General features: G+C 39.9%; 1 protein-coding gene across 2 annotated transcripts in view; it reads left to right on the top strand.

Annotated features, from left to right (window-relative positions):
- The window catches only part of Aox1 (aldehyde oxidase 1), a 69,334-nt gene that overhangs the window by 11,420 nt on the left and 42,050 nt on the right, over positions 1–15,864 (top strand). Inside the window, exons 4-16 of one of the 2 annotated variants that reach the window (XM_015481208.2) lie at positions 489–597; positions 2,635–2,761; positions 5,034–5,095; positions 6,011–6,100; positions 6,944–7,024; positions 7,585–7,729; positions 8,558–8,650; positions 9,596–9,747; positions 9,945–10,038; positions 11,483–11,592; positions 12,412–12,596; positions 13,644–13,806; positions 15,613–15,705. In XM_015481208.2, the coding sequence (XP_015336694.1) occupies positions 489–597; positions 2,635–2,761; positions 5,034–5,095; positions 6,011–6,100; positions 6,944–7,024; positions 7,585–7,729; positions 8,558–8,650; positions 9,596–9,747; positions 9,945–10,038; positions 11,483–11,592; positions 12,412–12,596; positions 13,644–13,806; positions 15,613–15,705 (1,504 nt within the window). The remainder of the gene's footprint in view (positions 1–488; positions 598–2,634; positions 2,762–5,033; positions 5,096–6,010; positions 6,101–6,943; positions 7,025–7,584; positions 7,730–8,557; positions 8,651–9,595; positions 9,748–9,944; positions 10,039–11,482; positions 11,593–12,411; positions 12,597–13,643; positions 13,807–15,612; positions 15,706–15,864) is intronic. The other variant, XM_015481209.2, reaches the window with a different exon arrangement.

Consider the following 15,864-nt stretch of genomic DNA (forward strand, 5'->3'; position numbering starts at 1 on the left):
CTTTTTTTTTTTTTTTTTTTTTTTGCTTTTGTGGGATTAGGTGTTCTGTATCCCACACTCGATCTGTCTGAAGAATGACCTCAAAGTGCACTTTATTGACCAACAACCTTAGCCCAGCATCTGCCTGGAAGGTGGAACAAGGCCTTGGGTGGATAGGTAGTTACATGTAACTAGAGAATGTCAGCCCCTCATTCAAGAAGAAAAACAACTAAGGTTAGCTGAAGCTATTCTGGAATTAGAGTTAGGAGGCAGAATTTTAACCGTGCTGTTCACATTCCCATGTAATCTTGAGTAAATCACTCAGAAACTCAGATTATACTTCTGTAAAATGAGTGTGAGCTAAGGACCAATTGCAGATTCTAAGCCTGGGGAGGTCATACAAAACCTGCCCTGTAGAAGATGAGGACTTGGTACCGCGAGGACCCAGTCCTCTTTCCGACTAGACATGACGCTATTTATACTCTGTTCTTCTTTTTTGCATCCTGAAGACACTACCCTGCCAATGCCTGCCTGACCCCCATCTGTTCTTTGTACGGTGCCGCCATCACCACAGTTGAAGGCATAGGAAGCACCAAGACCAGAATTCATCCTGTTCAGGTGTGGATGTGCCTCTTTCTCACAGGGTCTCTATGCTTGGAAAACCACGAATGACATTGTGAGTCCCGAGATTGAGAGTAGAGCCATCTGGGCCCTGCTGCTTGGTCACTGCTAACAGGTTAAACCCAGCTGGAGCTGAGAGTAAAACCTGGCATGCTGTGATATGACTTTGTGACTGTCTTGGAAAGGCGCTTTTGGAAGATTGGAGGACTTTTCCCTTTTTTTGAGGGGGAGTGAGGTACCGGGGATTGAACTCAGGAGCACTCAATTGCTGAGTCAAGTTCCAGCCCTATTTTGTATTTTATTTAGAGACAGGGTCTCACTGAGTTGCTAAGTGCCTTGCTTTTGCTGAGGCTAGCTTTCAATTCATGATTCTACTGCCTCAGCTTCCCAAGCCACTGGGATTACAGGCATGTGCCTGACTTTTCCCTAAGAAAATACTGATATGACCTCTCATGTTTTCTCCATGTTTTAATTAAATGGGACCTGACCATCTTATGTTCCAAACTGATAAAGGTAGAAGAGTCAGTGCATTGAGGGATATAATTTTATTTTTTTTTCTTGTTTTGTTTGTTTGTACAGTGGAAAATTACATGGAAGTATCAGCTACCAAAAAGATTTGTTAAACATAGGGCTTGTTCAGAAGACAGCTGAGAGGCCCCGTCAATGAATTTTGTGACTTTTCTCTTAAAACAATCTCCTTAGAGCTTGTCCCCCCAGTGAAAGATACCTTCAGAACCCCCCAAAGGGCCACTTGTTTTGATCTAAATTAAGGAAGGTCATTTATGAGAAGTGGATAAAAGTTGGAAAACATGGGAGCAGCCTAGAAAATAGCCTAGCTTCAGATTCTCAAGACATGAAGGAATTTCGTTTATTTCTCTGAAACCTCACTAGCTAGCTGGAGAGGATTCTCCTGGGTGTCCCTGTGAGACCTGGATGTATACAAGCATGGGAACTCTTTCATCCTCAACTGCTGCTGAGCTCCCATCTTCACAATGTTGCCAGAAGGCAGTTTGCAAACTGGACCTGTCCTTTGGAAGTTGGACTCCAAAGAGGGGCAAAAAGTACCAGAACAGTTAAGGCAGTTTCCTCATCTGGATTAATGGTGGCCTTTGTAAACTGTGTGTAACAGCATCAGTACAGTAGTTGGCAGATAAAATTGTTCTCAAGAAATACTCAGAGGCTGGGTGTGGTGGCACATGCCTGCAATCCCAGTGGCTCGAGAGGCTGAGTCAGGAGAATCGCAAGTTCAAAGCCAGCCTCAGCAAAAGCAAGGTGCTAAGCAACTCAGTGAGACCCTGTCTCTACATAAAATGCAAAATAGGATTGGGGATGTGGCTCAGTGGTTGAGTGCTCCTGAGTTCAATTCCTGATATCCACCCCCAGCCCCCCCTCCAAAAAAAAAAAAAAGAAGAAAAGAAAGAAATACTCAGAAAAAATTTCTTCGTTAATTTCTCAATTTGAGTGTAATTTGACTCATTTCTCTGAAGGATTTCCTTGATATAATTGACCCTCAACTGCAACTGTACCTTGAAACCACCTAGGAATCTTTAAAAGATATTATTCCTGTACCTCACTTGCACAGTCTCTAAGTTAATTGGTCTGGGGTACAGCTGGGTCCTTGGAAGTGTTGAGCCCTCCTGGTGATTCCAAAGGCTGAGAACCTCGCTGTAAGTGAAGCTTAAAAGCTAATGAGAGGGCTGGAGTTGTGGCTCAGTGGTAAAGCGCTTGCCTTTCATGCGCAAGGCCCTGGGTTCAATCCTCAGCACCACATAAAAATGAATAAATAAGTAAAGATATTGTGTTCATCTACAACTAAAAAATATATTTAAAAAAAAAAAGCTGATGAGAAGCAAGGATCTTGACAACCCAGGCCAAAGATGCTAGGCCCTCTGGGATAAGAAGGGCTTTCAGGGGCCTCTTCTCCAAATTTAATATGCCCAGAAGTATCTGAAGATCTTCTAAAATGGAGGGTCTGGTTTAGTAGGTCTGGAATGGAGCTCAAGATCTGCATTTGTAAATGTTATGTCCTTCCAGGAGAGGATTGCCAAGTGCCACGGCACCCAGTGTGGATTCTGCACCCCTGGGATGGTGATGTCCATCTACACGCTGCTCAGGAACCATCCAGAGCCCACTCTAGATCAGTTAACGGAAGCCCTTGGTGGTAGGTTGTGTGTGTGTGTGTGTGTGTTATTGTAATGATGATGACAACAGCTGATTTTAGACACCCTACCATGTGCCACACAAATGCTGTTTTAAGATTATCTTACAATAACTTTATAAGACAGGTACTGTTAGTATCCCCATTTCATAGATGGAGAAGCTGAAGTTTGGAGACAGTCATTTAATGTATGCCACCTAGGTGTGGAAGAGTAGGTTTGTTGAAATCAAGCTTCAATTAGGTCGCACATCGCATTTGGCCAATGTATTTCTCAGTCTTCTGTCTTTAAGATTTTCTTCTTTTTGTCAGTTGTTTGCCTATTTTTATAATCATTAAAAAGCCAGGTTATTCATTTACCATTGGAAAGAAACCAATTACCTCTACAAGTTGCTCTCTTACTGCTCAGGGTAGGTGATCTCAGCAACATCTCACAAATCAGAAGGCCATTGATGAACATTGCATGAAAAGATCTTCTGATGATTCTTATTTCAAAGAACTGTCTGAGGCCACTCTGGAAAGATTTTATCAAGTTCAAGATCTCAGTGTATATGTGTGCATGTAGGGGGTGATCTTCATTAACAAGATTCTACAAAAATTAAAAAAAAAAATAACAGCTAGGCTCTGGCACACGCCTGTAATTCCAGTGACTCAGGAGGCTGAGGTTGGGGGTTACAAGTTTGAGGGTAGCCTCAGCAACTTAGCAAGGCCCTAAGCAACTTAGTAAGACCTGTCTCAAAATAAAAAATAAAAAAGGCTGAGGATATGGCTCAGGGGTTAAGTGCCCTTAGGTTTGATCCCCAGTACCAAAAAACAAAAAATGAAAGCAAAAACAAAAACACAGCCTCTCAAATCCTATGTCTGTTGATACTCTCCATGGCTCAATTTGTCTTTGTTTTTGACCTCCTGAAGACCTTGTTTCTCTGCTCACAGAGCATGAGACTGAAGCTCATGGCTACACTTCCTCTGCAGAATGTTCCAGGGAAAACTAGGGCAAACAGAAGCAGAAGAGACATAGTATATGAACTTTATTCTGCCTAATTTCCTTTAGGTCTCATCCTGCCTTTGATTTCATGGCTGTTTTTAAATGTAAACTTGATAAGGGTTCTCAAATTTTAGGGTAAAGACATATATGGGAAATGTATAAATAATGAAAAATTTTGGAACCCACTACCATAGAATTTGGCTCTAAGGTCTTGATTTTTTTAAATTAGATGTCAGATGGGGGTGGCGGAAGACTACGAGACTACTGTGAGAGAAACACTGACCTGGTAGTGATTTATTATAAATGAATTATGGGCCCAATTGCTTCCAAAGTTTAATAACTACCTTTGCTTCTATATAATATTATCCATCTTTCTATCAACTGAAACTTAACACATACTCCTTATCTCTCTCTCCTCCTCTCTTGCAATAAATTGATAATTGCCATAGTAAGTATTAATAATAAGGAATTTTATTCTTTTAAAAATGGAGAATAAAAGCCGGGTGTGGTGGTGCATGCCTATAATCCCAGTGGCTCTGGAGGCTGAGATAGGGGTTTACAAGTTCAAAGCCAGCCTCAGCAAAAGCGAGGCTCTAAGCAATTCAGTGAGACCCTGTATCTAAATAAAATACAAAATAGGGCTGGGGATGTGGCTCAGTAGTTGCATACCCCTGAGTTCAATCCCCAGTTATCACCACCAACAAAAGAATAAAACTTGCTATTTGCAAAAACATGGACGAACCTAGAAAACATTATGCTAACTGAATGGAATAAGCCAGACACAGAAGAGCAAATATTGCATGATCCCTCTTATATGAAGAACCTAAAATAGTCAAATTCAGCAAAGCAGAAAATAGAATGGTGACTAGCAGGACCTGGGGAAAGGGAAAATGAGTGATTGTCAAAGTTTGTTATGCAAGATGAATAAGTCTTAGAGAGATAATGTACAGCATGGTGCCCATAGTTATCACTACTGTATTATATACCTAAACATTTGCTAAGAGGGCAGGTCTTTTGTTAAGTATCCTTGTTATTGAATGACTGAGTGCATGAATGAAAAATGAACAAATAAGCAGCAGGAGGAAACTTAGGTAGCTGAGCTGTTAAAATCTACCTCAAGATTCTTAATTAAATATTCCAAGTTGCTGATGTAATAATTTGTGCAGATTAGGTGGACTGAAATGTCCAACAGAACTTTCTTCTGGGATGAGGTCCTTCTTTTTATTGTGTGTTTGGCAGCTTGTGCTTTTGTCTAGGTTACTCAATTAACAGAGCTGGGATTTCCTCTTTCAGGTAACCTGTGCCGCTGCACTGGATACAGGCCCATAATTGACACATGCAAGACTTTCTGTAAAGTAAGTAGAAAAGAACTTGTGAATGAGTATATTTTTCCCCAATGAAGCAAAGTTGTAGGGTCCATCAGGTGTGATTAGAGGAATAGCCATTATAATACAGGGCTACTTCCTATCTCGAGGTCTATAATTGCTATTTGCTATTTAGCCTTGGGCAGGAGGGTTACCCCCATTCATTGAGCTTGCCTTAGTAGTTACATCGTGAGCACCTAAGCATTTTGACATTGGTGGCAGTTATTGCTTGCAAGAGGCCATTCCTGATCTGTTTGGGTCAGGTACCTTCCCAGGCTCCTATAGCTCCTTTGCACCTGGGATGTATATATGCTTGCCCTGCATAGCTTTGGTGATAGTGTGGCGCCATTGCCCATATGCTGTACCATCTCTTCACTAGACTGTGTGCTACTTGCAGCAGAGGCTGTATGTCTCCATGGCTGGTCACCATGTACTAATTGAGTGGTTAATCAATATTTATTAAATGAGTAAGTGAACAAACAACTTTGGAATGGAAGACAAGCCTTTTGGAAGTTAACCTGTGAAAGAATGATATCATAGATAAGAACAGAGTGTTTATATGCTAATAGTTGTGCATATTTATTGTTAAATGTTTGAAATATTTAATATTTAATATTATTAATTTTAATCATTAATCATTAATAATAGTTATCGCTGTGTCCAGGCTTTGTTATAAGAGCTTCACATAGTTTAACTTGTTTAATGTACACTGCTATTCCAAATTCCTTATAAGCTCAGGTTTTTCATTAGAGTTAGTTTGGATGTGTTTAAGTACAAACAATTCTCCTTTATGACACCTAATCATAATGACTCTATATTATGAGGTTTATCTGGTAGTTACCCACTTTATTTAATATTTAATAGAATCAGCATTAAATTCCTACTGATTTTTTTTTCATTCATTAGACTTTTAGCTGTTGTCAAAGTAAAGAAAATGGGACTTGCTGTTTGGATCAAGGAATAAATGGATTACCAGAACTTGAGGAAGGAAATAAAGTGAGTGAAATGTAAAGTTGTTTTAAAGTTTTCTCAGGACATGTGCAATGACTGACTTGCTCTTAGGAAGAATAACTTCCTCTCCAAGCTGTGTTAACATGTTCCTTCTCATTCTGACTTCATTTCTATTTTTAAAAAATCAGCCCAGGAAGGGGCAGGCAGATAGAAGACCGGAAACAGGTACAAGGTAAGTTAGATAGGAGGAATATGTTCTAATTGTTCAATAGTCAGTGAGATAATTATGGTTGACAGCAATTAATTGAATATTTCAAAATAGCCAGTAGGTATTGTTCTCAACACAAATAAGTGATAAATATCTGAGGTGATAGGTATGTCAGTTATCCTGCAGTTTCAAACTATATGCCATTCTGAGTAGTGTGATGAAATCTCATACTGTCCTCCTTTATTTTACCCAGAATGTGAATCTTCCCTTTGTCCAATGTATTCCACTTTATATATGCTACCCACCTATTTGTCATTTATTTAGTAGTCATCTTAGTTATCAAATCATCTGTCAAAGTATTGCACTGCTTGTGTTCAAGTAACCTTTCTTTTATTTAATAAGGGCTCCAAAGCACAAGATTAGTGATGCTGGTAATTTAGATACACCAAATGGTAACTGTAAAGTACTTCCTTTAAGTGAAAAGGTGAAAGCTCTCAACAAAATAAGGAAAGAAATTTGTATGCTGCGATTGCTAAGATTTATAGTAAGAATGAATAGAGTAAGACAGCATATATAAGGTTCAGTATGATCCACAGTTTCCAGAAGCCATTGGGGGTCTTGGGACATATCCCCCTAGAAAAGTGGGAACTACTATAACCTCCGTACTTTTTCTCTTTAAGACAAATTCAAAACTCTTCTCAGAAGAGGAGTTTCTGCCATTGGATCCAACCCAGGAGCTGATATTTCCTCCAGAGCTAATGGTAAGATAGGCAATGTTGTGTCTAGAGGGTTGATTTATGGAGGAATTCTGGATTCTTTCAGAAGCTGACTAGCAAATAGGTAACACCTTTTTGTCATCCTTATCTCAAGGTCTAAAAAGTGTGGACCAAGGAAGAGGTGGGGGAATGAGGGTGGAGTCACCAGGAGGGGTCATTTGACTGAAAGAAGGAACTGGTGGTGTCTGTAAAAAGCCTTGCAGTCACAATGCCTGTAAATGTAGACACGTTTTCTGCTTCCAGTTTTGCTGTAGTTCATTCTTCCATAGGATGATTTGACAAAATTCAGCATGCTTAAACATTAAAATGAATTTCTTTGAGATATAAGAGCACCAAAGGGATTTACATGGAGAGCCTCTAGAAGGAGAAAAATACTGTCAAATTTTTATCTCGAACTCTGATTCCTTGTGAAGCTGTACTTTTTAGGTCATTTATTTTGTTTTTCAGAAAATCTGTATTTCTTTTCTTTGTTCCTACAACGATAAAGCAAAAATGGATGGAAATGTTGTCATATGTATCTTGAATCCCCATTGCTTTTTCAATAGATAATGGCTGAGAAACAACCCCCCAAAACCAGGGTTTTTCATGGTGATAGAATTATATGGATTTCCCCGGTGACCCTGAAGGAACTTCTGGAAGCTAAATTCAAGTATCCCCAGGCCCCTATTGTCATGGGGAACACCTCTGTGGGTATGTAGACACCCAGGGACTTCTTATGGGGAAATCAAGGAAAAGGACTTAGAGGGAAAACAGCCTCATATATGTGTGTTCTCAGATAAAATAATCTGGAATAGCATTTTTAATCCTTTGGACTCAACTTCCTCATCATTGCTCAAGAGATTTTTTTTGAAATATTTTTTAGGTGTCAATGGATCTTTATTTATTTAGATGCGGTGCTGAGAATTGAACCCAGTGCCTCACACATGCTAGCCAAGCGCTCTACCACTGAGCCACACCCCCAGCCCCTCAAGAGACTTTTTATCACGGAAGAAGTAAATCCCTTGTGTCCTTCAGTGCCCAGAGTTGCGCCTCACAAGCTAGCTCTGTAGCAAGCCAGCAGCAGAGGGGCTGAGGATGGCTGTCTTGCCATTCATTGGGAATTAATCTGAGCCTCATCTTGAAGCTTCTCTCTCTGTTCCTTCTCTGGGTGGCGTCTCAATGAAGACAATATGTTTTACTGATGCTGCAGTTTCAGGGGCTTCTGTGGTAGCAAATGTAGGTTCAGTTTGCCCCATTCATTAAGAACATGCCCTCACCCCCACCCCAGAGTCTTTCCAACGAGAATTCTGAGCATGCCATAAGGCCCAAGTTTTAGGGTTGATAATTCCAAAGAGTCCTCCAATTTTAATGAAAATGTATCCAGCCATTTTCTCTGGGTCTGGGTTGACAATAACTAGACCAGTAGATATATAACTTTAATATGTTTAAAGTCATCATTTTGATTGTAATTTCAAAATTAAAAGGACAGTTAGCCCCCATTTATTCTAATCTTCTTGGTTTTTCCCCCTAATTCTTTAGGGCCTGAAATGAAATTTAAAGGTGTCTTCCACCCAGTTATAATTTCTCCTGATAGAATTAAAGAACTAAATATTGTGAATCATTCATGCAATGGTAAGTTCTTAAGGCCTTTGCTCTCTTAGTTAAGACACATTAATCAACTTAGTTGTTATTGCAAACAAGCAGACAGAATTTTTCCTAATTATAATATGCACAGAAATTCTCTTCTAAGAATGATAACATTCGGAGAGGGGCTTTAGGAAGAATTCTCTAAAGTTATACCAGATATTAATTGTCTGAATAGTCAGATGTTTTTACTGAAGAACTGTCCTTGTCTGCAACACCAGAGAGGGTAAGAATTACTCAATGAGGGTCCTGGGCTAAGTACTGAACAGAAGAGAAAGGTGAAAAGGATACAACCTCTGCTCTCCAGAAGCATGCAAAGCAAGTTTATGTATTAAGCAGCTTATTCACTGGCCTCTCCATTCCTGAAAGGAAGTTGATTTAATGGCAATGATGAGAAGCAACATGAGTGTGGGTTTGAAATATAGTCTCTGGAATCTAATTGTTTACTATGGCAATTAATATGTCATAAATTTGTTCAGATTTGTGGAGATTAAGCATGATAGAGTGAGTAGTGCTTGATATAGTGGGTGTTCAAAGAATTTAGCCTTCATCATCTCCACAGTCAATTCCATCACCCACTACCACCTCCATCATCCCACCACCTCTACAACTACCATGACCTTCCCACCCATCATCATCTCTACCTCTACCACTGTCATCACCATCATCACCACCACCACCTCCATTGCCATCACTGCCTCTATCATCATCACCCCCACCCATCATCACCACTACCTCTACTGCCATCATCACCATCATCGCCCCACCACTCCCACCATCACCACCTCTACCACCACCCTCACAACCACCACCACCTATAAGTAGGACAGCATGTATCTACTATAAAGATTCCTTGTCTGTAGCTTTGGTCCAGTGGACATTTTCAGGTAAGAAGTGATCACATGGCATTATTTATGCATGACCTTATTTTAGGACTGACCCTGGGTGCTGGCCTCAGCCTGGCTCAGGTGAAGGACATCCTGGCTGATATGGTCCAGAAGCTCCCAGAAGAGAACACGAAGACGTACCATGCTCTCTTGAAGCATCTGAGAACCCTGGCTGGGTCCCAGATCAGGAACATGGCTGTATGTATTTGATGGCAATAAACTCTGGTGGATGACTGTTCCCTCAGGAAACATTTTTGTTCTTTAAGAACAAACAAAAATTAAAAAAAAGAACAAACAAAAAGAATAATTCTTCAAAGTTTGTTTAATCCTTATTTTAGTGCTCATGTTTTTATAATTATAAAACTAAAGTAAAAATAACTTATTATTTTTAAAAGTCTTTAGGGGGCCACATTGTGAGCAGGCATCTAGATTCAGATCTGAATCCCCTTCTGGCTGTGGGTAACTGTACCCTTAACCTGCTGTCCGAAGGTGAGTGACAGCTCCTAGTTGGAGATTGTTAAATCTGCTCCTCTCACCCCTCTTTCTCTCTGGGGAGGCAGAAAGTCCAATTCTGGAAATGACTCTTTCTTATAATGTTAATGCTTCTGTCTGTCTTTCTGGAGGCTGGAAAGATGGTCAGTCTTGTCTTAATCTCACACTCCCAACCTCATCTGCTTCTTTTTGAGATCCTGTGCTGGATATTTTCACATACTGACCACCCTATAGTGAACATGCTTGTGTTGGTTAATGTCCTAGTATGATTTGATTATTGGAAAGAACTATAAGCCATTGAGAACTCGTGGACCCTGTTATTGGAGAGATTCCCCAAGGGGTACGGAAGTGTGTTGCATCCACATCATGTTTTGGGCTACTACTTAATTTGTTCTTGATAGATGCCTACAGGTCTTTTCTAGCTAACCAATGGCTGGGCCTCATTCTGTATTTATTTATTTGATTTTTAAAACTAAGTCCAGGAGTGTTATTTCTCTTTTTTATTTGTTCTTTTTAGTTATGCATGACAGTAGAGTCTATTTTGACATATTTATACAAACATGGTGTATACCTTATTCTAATTAGGATCACAGTCTTCTGGATATACATGATATTGTGCTTCACTTGTGAAGTTTATTTCTCTTATTCCAATTTGAGCAACAATTATTAAAAAGTTCTAATTGATCCTTTATAAATCTAGAGGTATTTTCTCTTAAAATTATGAACTTTCTATTACCTGCATTGTGAAATACTTACTCCTCATATCCTCTAACCTATTAAATTATCTTAAGAAGGTTTGAATTCAGAATTTTCAATTTAGGTAATATCACTTTAAAAAGTCATACCATGAGAAGCAGGTTTTGTCATGGGACTACATCCATCAAAATTCCTTAGTTTTTATCCCCAGGTCATGTTTTAATGTGGCTTTAAACTGTTCCATCTTCCAATATTTTGATTAAAGAACAGAATTTTTATAAGTGCTGGGAAAAGGTACAAACAACTAAGACAACACCTCACTGGTATATAAACTAATTAAAGGGAATTTTAAAATCCACCACTGAACCTAGTAGGGTTGCTGGTTATAAACTGTAACTTTGTTGAATGACTTGATCAAAATATCAAAAGGAATATTAATATCTACTTCCTACTGGTGAAGCTCAAGCTGAATCATGTCATTCAGGAAGAGGACTGCTAAGGTCCTGTCCTACTCTAAATTCTGAGCTGCTCTTTACCATATATTTCTACCTGTAAGCAAGCAGAGAAGGCAAAAATGGTGGGGAATAGGCTGGAGGGAGGGCTGCAAGATGCCCACAGAGGGTAAGAGATTTGGGAGCATAGGAATGGTCAGTTTCCCCAGGTGTATGGTAGAATTATTTCCCAAGTTCTGTGATTTTATTCAATAGGCTGGAGATTTCAGGGCAAGTGTCATTTCTTTCCACAGAAGGAAAACGACAGATCCCTTTAAATGAGAAGTTTCTCAGCAAGGACCCCAGTGCAGATCTTAAGCCTCAAGAAATCTTGATCTCAGTGAACATCCCTTACTCCAGCAAGGTGAGAAGGTCCTTCTTTCATTGCCTTAGTGTTACCTGTGAGCCCACAGTAGTTTGTTCCAGCATAGGGTGGGCCAAGAAAAAACATTGAGTGTTGATAGGGAAGATAAAAATCAACTTTAGAAAGTGGCATGAGGTCTTTATCTTACAGGACCTGTGAACAGTTCCTTTTGCTCCTAACATTTAAAAAAAAAAAATTTTTTTTTGTCCCATAAGACTTTTTCCCTAAATGAAACACAAAGAATATACTTCTGCCTGTGTGTTGGGGTTTGAAAGAGGCTAAAAGATATATTTGCAGTAGAATTTAGAAAAAGCAAGGGCTTTGGAGACAGATGGACTCAGATTTCAGACCTGGTTTCAAGACCTGAACTAATTACTGAATCGCCTTGAGCCTTAGATTCTTTATCTGCAAAATGGGAAAGATTACACCTGCCTCAGAGGATATATTAGTTTGCTGGGCTGTGATAACAAAGAACCACACACTGAGCATATGCTACAACATAGATTTATTTTCTACAAATGTCAGAGGCTAGAAGTCTTCTATCAAGGCATCAGCAAGGTTCATTTCTTCTAAGACCTCAGACCTGGGCTTTAAATTGCTTTCTTCTCTTTCCGTTTTTGCAACGTCTTCCCTCTTTCATTCATATGTGCAAAATTCCTCTTCTCAAAGGACACTTCAACATGTGAATTTAGGGTGGACATAATTCTGCCCATAAAAGAGGATGTGACAAGGATCAGATAAGGCAACATACACATACTTCCTCCTGGTACAGATCGTTTTCAGTATGTTTCTACATGTGCCATTTAACTTTTCTTTCAGTGGGAATTTGTGTCAGCCTTCCGACAGGCCCAGCGGCAGCAGAATGCACTGGCAATAGTCAATTCAGGAATGAGGGTCCTTTTTGGAGAAGGGGATGGCATTATCAGAGAGCTATCCATCCTGTATGGGGGTGTTGGTCCAACCATCATCAGTGCCAAGAATTCCTGCCAGAAACTCATCGGCAGGTAAGGCATCATATCCTTAGACCCCAAGTAACAGAGCAGCCCAATCTATAGGGAGAAGTAATTGTGAGAAGAAAAATGCTTAGTACCTTTCTATTTTATGGCAGGGAATTCCAATAATACTTCATGATTATTTCCATGTCTTGTTTTTAGTGAATTCTCAAGTAGGCATGATGGAGAGAGAGTCATGATGGAGAGGGAGGGAGAGAGGGAGGGATGAAGGGGGAGAGAATGCCAATATTCTTATAGTACATGTACATTCTTTATTGTAGGGGATCATTTACCATGATAAGAAATAGATTATGTGAGTTTGTTCTAAAATTAATTCCTAAATGTATTTGCTTACCTGACTTCTTATATTTACAGGTAACTTTAATAGCTAGGGGCTGGGGATGTGGCTCAAGCGGTAGCGCGCTTGCCTGGCATGCGTGCGGCCCAGGTTCGATCCTCAGCACCATGTACAAACAAAGACGTTGTGTCCGCCGAAAACTAAAAAATAAATATTAAAAAAATTCTCTCTCTCTTTCTCTTTCTGTCTCTCTTAAAAAAACATTAACAGCTAATATTTCTTGAGCACTTACTAGCATTTACTAGCATTTAATAGAGAATAGTGGTTAAAACATGAGCTTTAAACTATTGGTGGGCCAGACTGCCTGATCCAACTCTCAGCTCAGCCCCCCTACTACTACATGATCTCAGTCATCATTTTTTAGGGGGTGGGTATTGGGGATTGAACTCAGAGGCACTTGACCATTGAGACACATCCCTAGCCTATTGTTTGTATTTTATTTAGAGATAGGATCTCACTGAGTTGCTAAGCTTTTACTGAGGCTGGCTTTGAACTCGCGATCCTCCTGCCTCCATTTCCCAAGCTGCTGGGATTACAGGCGTGCGCCACCACACCCGGCTCAGTCATCTTACTTAACTTTATGGTACCTCAGTTTCCTTATCTGTCAAAGACAGATAATCATACCCACTTCATAGGGAAGTTGAGATGATTAAACAAAAGAATGTATATACAGTGCTTAAAGCAGAACTTGCTTCTCCCAGGCCATGGAGTGAAGAGATGCTGGATACAGCTTGCAGGCTCATTTTGGAGGAAGTGTCCCTTCCGGGCTCAGCTCCAGGTGGGAAGGTGGAGTTCAAAAGGACCCTCATCATCAGCTTCCTCTTCAAGTTCTACCTGGAAGTTTTACAGATTTTGAAGAGGATGGTAAGTGGAACCGGCCATGTATTAGCTTTCCCAAGACTGGGGGCTTTGAGGGGCACCCAAAGGCCCTGTTGAGTAGAATAGAAAGAAGACCCAAATCAGAAATGCCACGACTTACTGAGTTTCCATTGGGCTGTCTGTGGATGGGTGTGAGTTTGGGGAAGAACTGCAGGTGGAGCACAGTGTTGTGCAGGATTCTATTTAACACCACTCAGTTATTTTGTCTCTGACCTGTTGTTTTTCTAGATAATGTTTAGAAAACTGGCTAATGATTTGAATACATTTTCTTCCATTTATTGAAGCTCACCCATGTTTGGTTTTCTTTTCTGGGCTCAGCTCCATTTTTCTCACCCATATGGTGATGGTGGCAGCCACTGTCCAAGATTATTGTGAAATGGGTCATCATAGAAAAATGGCTTATATGATCCTTGGTGCTTCAGAGGAACCACTTAGTGGTGGTCCTGATGATGGTGGTGATAATCCTAGCGTTCTCTTGCCTGGTCTTCCTTGTGACAGTTAGTTGCAAGATTGTTGGCTAGGGAGGACACAACTGAAAATAAATTCTCTGAATAAATTAATTAGACCCCAAGGAAAGTTGAACTTTATTGGCCTCCCTTAACCCTCTGCTACAGCCAGCCTTAGAGATGAGACTGGAAGCCATGACTCTTCTTGTGGTATGGAAATCAGTGTGTTCACCTTAAATAACAGACACAAAGTCCTCTCTTATCATTGCTTTTGAAAGTACCTTCTTATTATGAATGGGAACAACTAAGAACCAGAAAGTTTGTATCAGAATTTTAAGAATGGAAGTCTGAAGTCATATATAAATGAGATTTGGCACTAGATCATCAAAAGTGGGGAAAAAATATAGCCAATTGTAGACTCCCTTAATTAAGAGCAAACTAATACAATTTTTTGGTGAATCAGTGATATAATTTAAAACTTCTGCCTTGTTGTAGTTTTATACCTTCCATCAAACTTCCTTTCTTTAAAAATAATAGCCTTTATTAACTTTATTTTCTATTGAAATTATTTAAGTTTTTAAAAAATGACCAGGTGTGTTGCTTAAAGTCTTGTGTAAAAACCCAAATGCCTCATTTCCTTCTGTTCCTAGGGGTGTTCTTCCTCCTGTGGAGTGGTGGCCAGGTTCTGTCTCTGTACCCCTTTTCTGCCCACATGGCAAGGTTTCATGATCTTTGCAATTGTGTGCTTTGGTTCTGACTTTTTCCTGGCTTAAGTATTCTATTTTCTTTTCTTTTCTTTTCTTTAGCTTCCTATCATATTGGTGTGTAAGTCCTCAAATAATTTAGGAAAGCATGTAGAGAACAAGAAATGTAGAGATGGTGGAAGCCAGTGACCTACTACATTTATTGGGCTCTTTCTACTAGGTGGGAGCATATGTACCTTCTAGGGTACATGTCCTTAAAGTCAGGGAGTTGCTTGTACTTCTAGGGTTCAGTACTTAATAAATGTTAGACTTCAGAGTAGAAATACTTGCTAAGGCTGGGGGTAGTGGTACATGCCTGTAATTGAAGAGGTTCTGGAGGCTGAGGCAGGAGGATCATGAGTTTAAAGCCAGCTTCAGCAACTTAGTGAGGCCTTAAGCAACTCAGCAAGACCCTGTCTCTAAATAAAATATAAAAAAGGGTGGGGGATGTGGCTCAGTGGTTGAATGCCCCTGGGTTCAATCCTAAGTACAAAAAAAAAAAAAAAAAAAGATACTTGTTAAGAATAACACTAGTCTCCCTTCTAAAATCAATTTGGCACATTCAAGATCATTTAAATATCTCTCATGGTTCTCCTTTTCAGGACCCAGGTCACTATCCTAGCTTAGCAAACAACTATGAGAGTGCTTTAGAAGATCTTCATTCCAGATATCACTGGAGTACGTTACAGTACCAGGTTAGTGGCCTTTTATGTTTTCTTTTTAAACTTAGAGTCTGGGCTATAGCACACTGGGAGGTTCCCAGAGTCTCTCAGTGACTCTCAAGCTTCATAAGCCCAAGTGCCCCTTCTGGTGAACTCCCAGCCTCCTGGAGTACTAATTAAAAGCCCAGAACT

This window comes from Marmota marmota, unplaced genomic scaffold, assembly GCF_001458135.2.
Source record: "Marmota marmota marmota unplaced genomic scaffold, marMar, whole genome shotgun sequence".
In the NCBI taxonomy this organism is placed as follows: domain Eukaryota; kingdom Metazoa; phylum Chordata; class Mammalia; order Rodentia; family Sciuridae; genus Marmota; species Marmota marmota.